Source organism: Buceros rhinoceros, unplaced genomic scaffold, assembly GCF_000710305.1.
Source record: "Buceros rhinoceros silvestris isolate BGI_N320 unplaced genomic scaffold, ASM71030v1 scaffold46829, whole genome shotgun sequence".
Classification (NCBI taxonomy): domain Eukaryota; kingdom Metazoa; phylum Chordata; class Aves; order Bucerotiformes; family Bucerotidae; genus Buceros; species Buceros rhinoceros.
In genome coordinates this window covers 1-1,758 of record NW_010430622.1, presented here as the reverse complement: position 1 = coordinate 1,758, position 1,758 = coordinate 1, and the positions used below count along the sequence as shown (strand labels likewise).

Here is a 1,758-nt window from a genome sequence, read left to right as displayed (position 1 = left end):
GTTGGACTGGGTGACCTGCAGAGTTCTCTTCAGCCCAAACCATTCCATGATTCTGTGGGGACTTCCAGCTGCCCAGACCCTGGGTTTGACGGTTCCCTCAGCACTGCTGGGCTCTGCCTTCTGCTGATGCCACTGGCTTCTCAGGAGCTGTTATTTTACCTGGGTTCAGCCTCACCCCAATTCCTTTATCCAATTCCTGCTTCCAGGCAATATCTTTAGGCCCTGATGGGTGTTTCTGATGTCTGAACCAGTTCCAACCACCTTCCCTCTGTGTCTGCAGATGGTGACCCTCTTCCAGATGTGGGTAGTGCCTCTCTATTTCACCGTCAAGCTGAACTGGTGGCGGTTCCTGGTGATCTGGGTGCTCTTCTCAGCCGTCACAGCTTTCGTCACCTTCAGGGCAACGCGAAAACCTCTGGTACAGACAACGCCCAGGTTAGCACATGTATTCCTGGCGGAAGCTCCTCTGCCCCAGGGTCACCAGTACAAGGAGCTCCTTTCAGTCTCTCTTATCTTAAACTTTGTACCCCAGGCACTTACTCACGACCTTTGAAGGTCCCAGGTTTCCAGTTTGGAAGACAAGAACCACAAGCAGCCCCAGCAGCAGCAGATTTGTAGCTTGAATTAGGAATTTTAAGCTCTATGGCCGATGGGTGGGGGGTGAAGTGTCTGCAAACAGGTTTAAAAAGTGAGACTCTTCTGGTGCAGTGACTGCGGGGGGAAAAACAAGTCATTAAATCCTTGTTTTAATTCCTTACAGGCTGGTTTATAAATGGTTTCTACTGATCTACAAGATCAGCTACGCCACCGGGATCGTGGGCTACATGGCCGTGATGTTCACGCTTTTTGGGCTTAACTTGTTGTTCAGGTGAGGGAATCTGCTCATGGGGCGAGGCTGGAACCAGGCCCAGGCCCCACCTCTGGAAAACCACTTGTCATAGAAGTCTGATGAAGGGGTTAAAAAGGGACCCTCGGGGTGTCCCCTCTCTGCTGGGAGGGTCATGGGTGAGATTCTGGGTCCTAAACTGGTCACTGTAATGTGCAAGTGTTAAGTGGGAGCTTGCTGGGAGCTGATCTGGTGCTGCACTTTGCACCCCCTCAGCCTCCTCCTCAAATAAACCCGCTCTCCATTGTTGTTTGGGCTCCTTCTCTGGTAGGATCAAACCAGAAGACGCAATGGACTTCGGCATCTCCCTCCTCTTCTATGGGCTGTACTATGGGGTGCTGGAGCGGGACTTCGCCGAGATGTGTGCAGATTACATGGCCTCCACAATCGGGGTGAGTGAACGTTGTGGGGGGGACCTCAAACATGTCGCTCGCAGCCTCTCCCCGCATGGGGAAGCTCATCAACCTGCCCCTCGAAGGGCTCCCTGAGGCTGCTGCCTTTCCCGCTGGGCTCTCGCTGGGTGAGGGTTTCCTGATGGAAGAGGGTTGGTCCGAGATCCTTCCTGAAGAGCAAAGTGTCTGCAGGTGTCCTCCTCATCCCCAGAAACACAGGAACAAGGAGTGGAATGATCTCTGCTCCCCTGACAAGCTCTAGAATTACTTCACTTTCCCCCCATAACACCCTCCTGGGGAAGCTCAAGATCTGGGCTGGATGAGTGGGCACTGAGATGGGTCCAGAGGTGGCTGAAGGGCAGACCTCAGGGGCTTGTGATCAGTGGGGCAGAGTCCAGTTGGAGGCCTGTAGCTCATGATGTTCCCCAGGGGTCAGGGCTCGGTCCAGTCCTGTTCAACGTCTTCATCAGTGTCCTGGAG

The 1,758-nt window shown here is 53.8% G+C and overlaps 1 protein-coding gene across 1 annotated transcript; it reads left to right on the top strand.

Moving 5' to 3' along the window:
• Positions 1-280: 280 nt before the first annotated feature.
• Positions 281-1,278, top strand: LOC104499565 (RING finger protein 121; the record flags this gene model as incomplete). The annotated part of the gene is made up of 3 exons (XM_010143087.1): positions 281-435; positions 761-868; positions 1,158-1,278. Coding segments are annotated over 3 exons (384 nt in total), but the record flags the coding sequence as incomplete, so codon positions are not given.
• Positions 1,279-1,758: the final 480 nt, after the last annotated feature.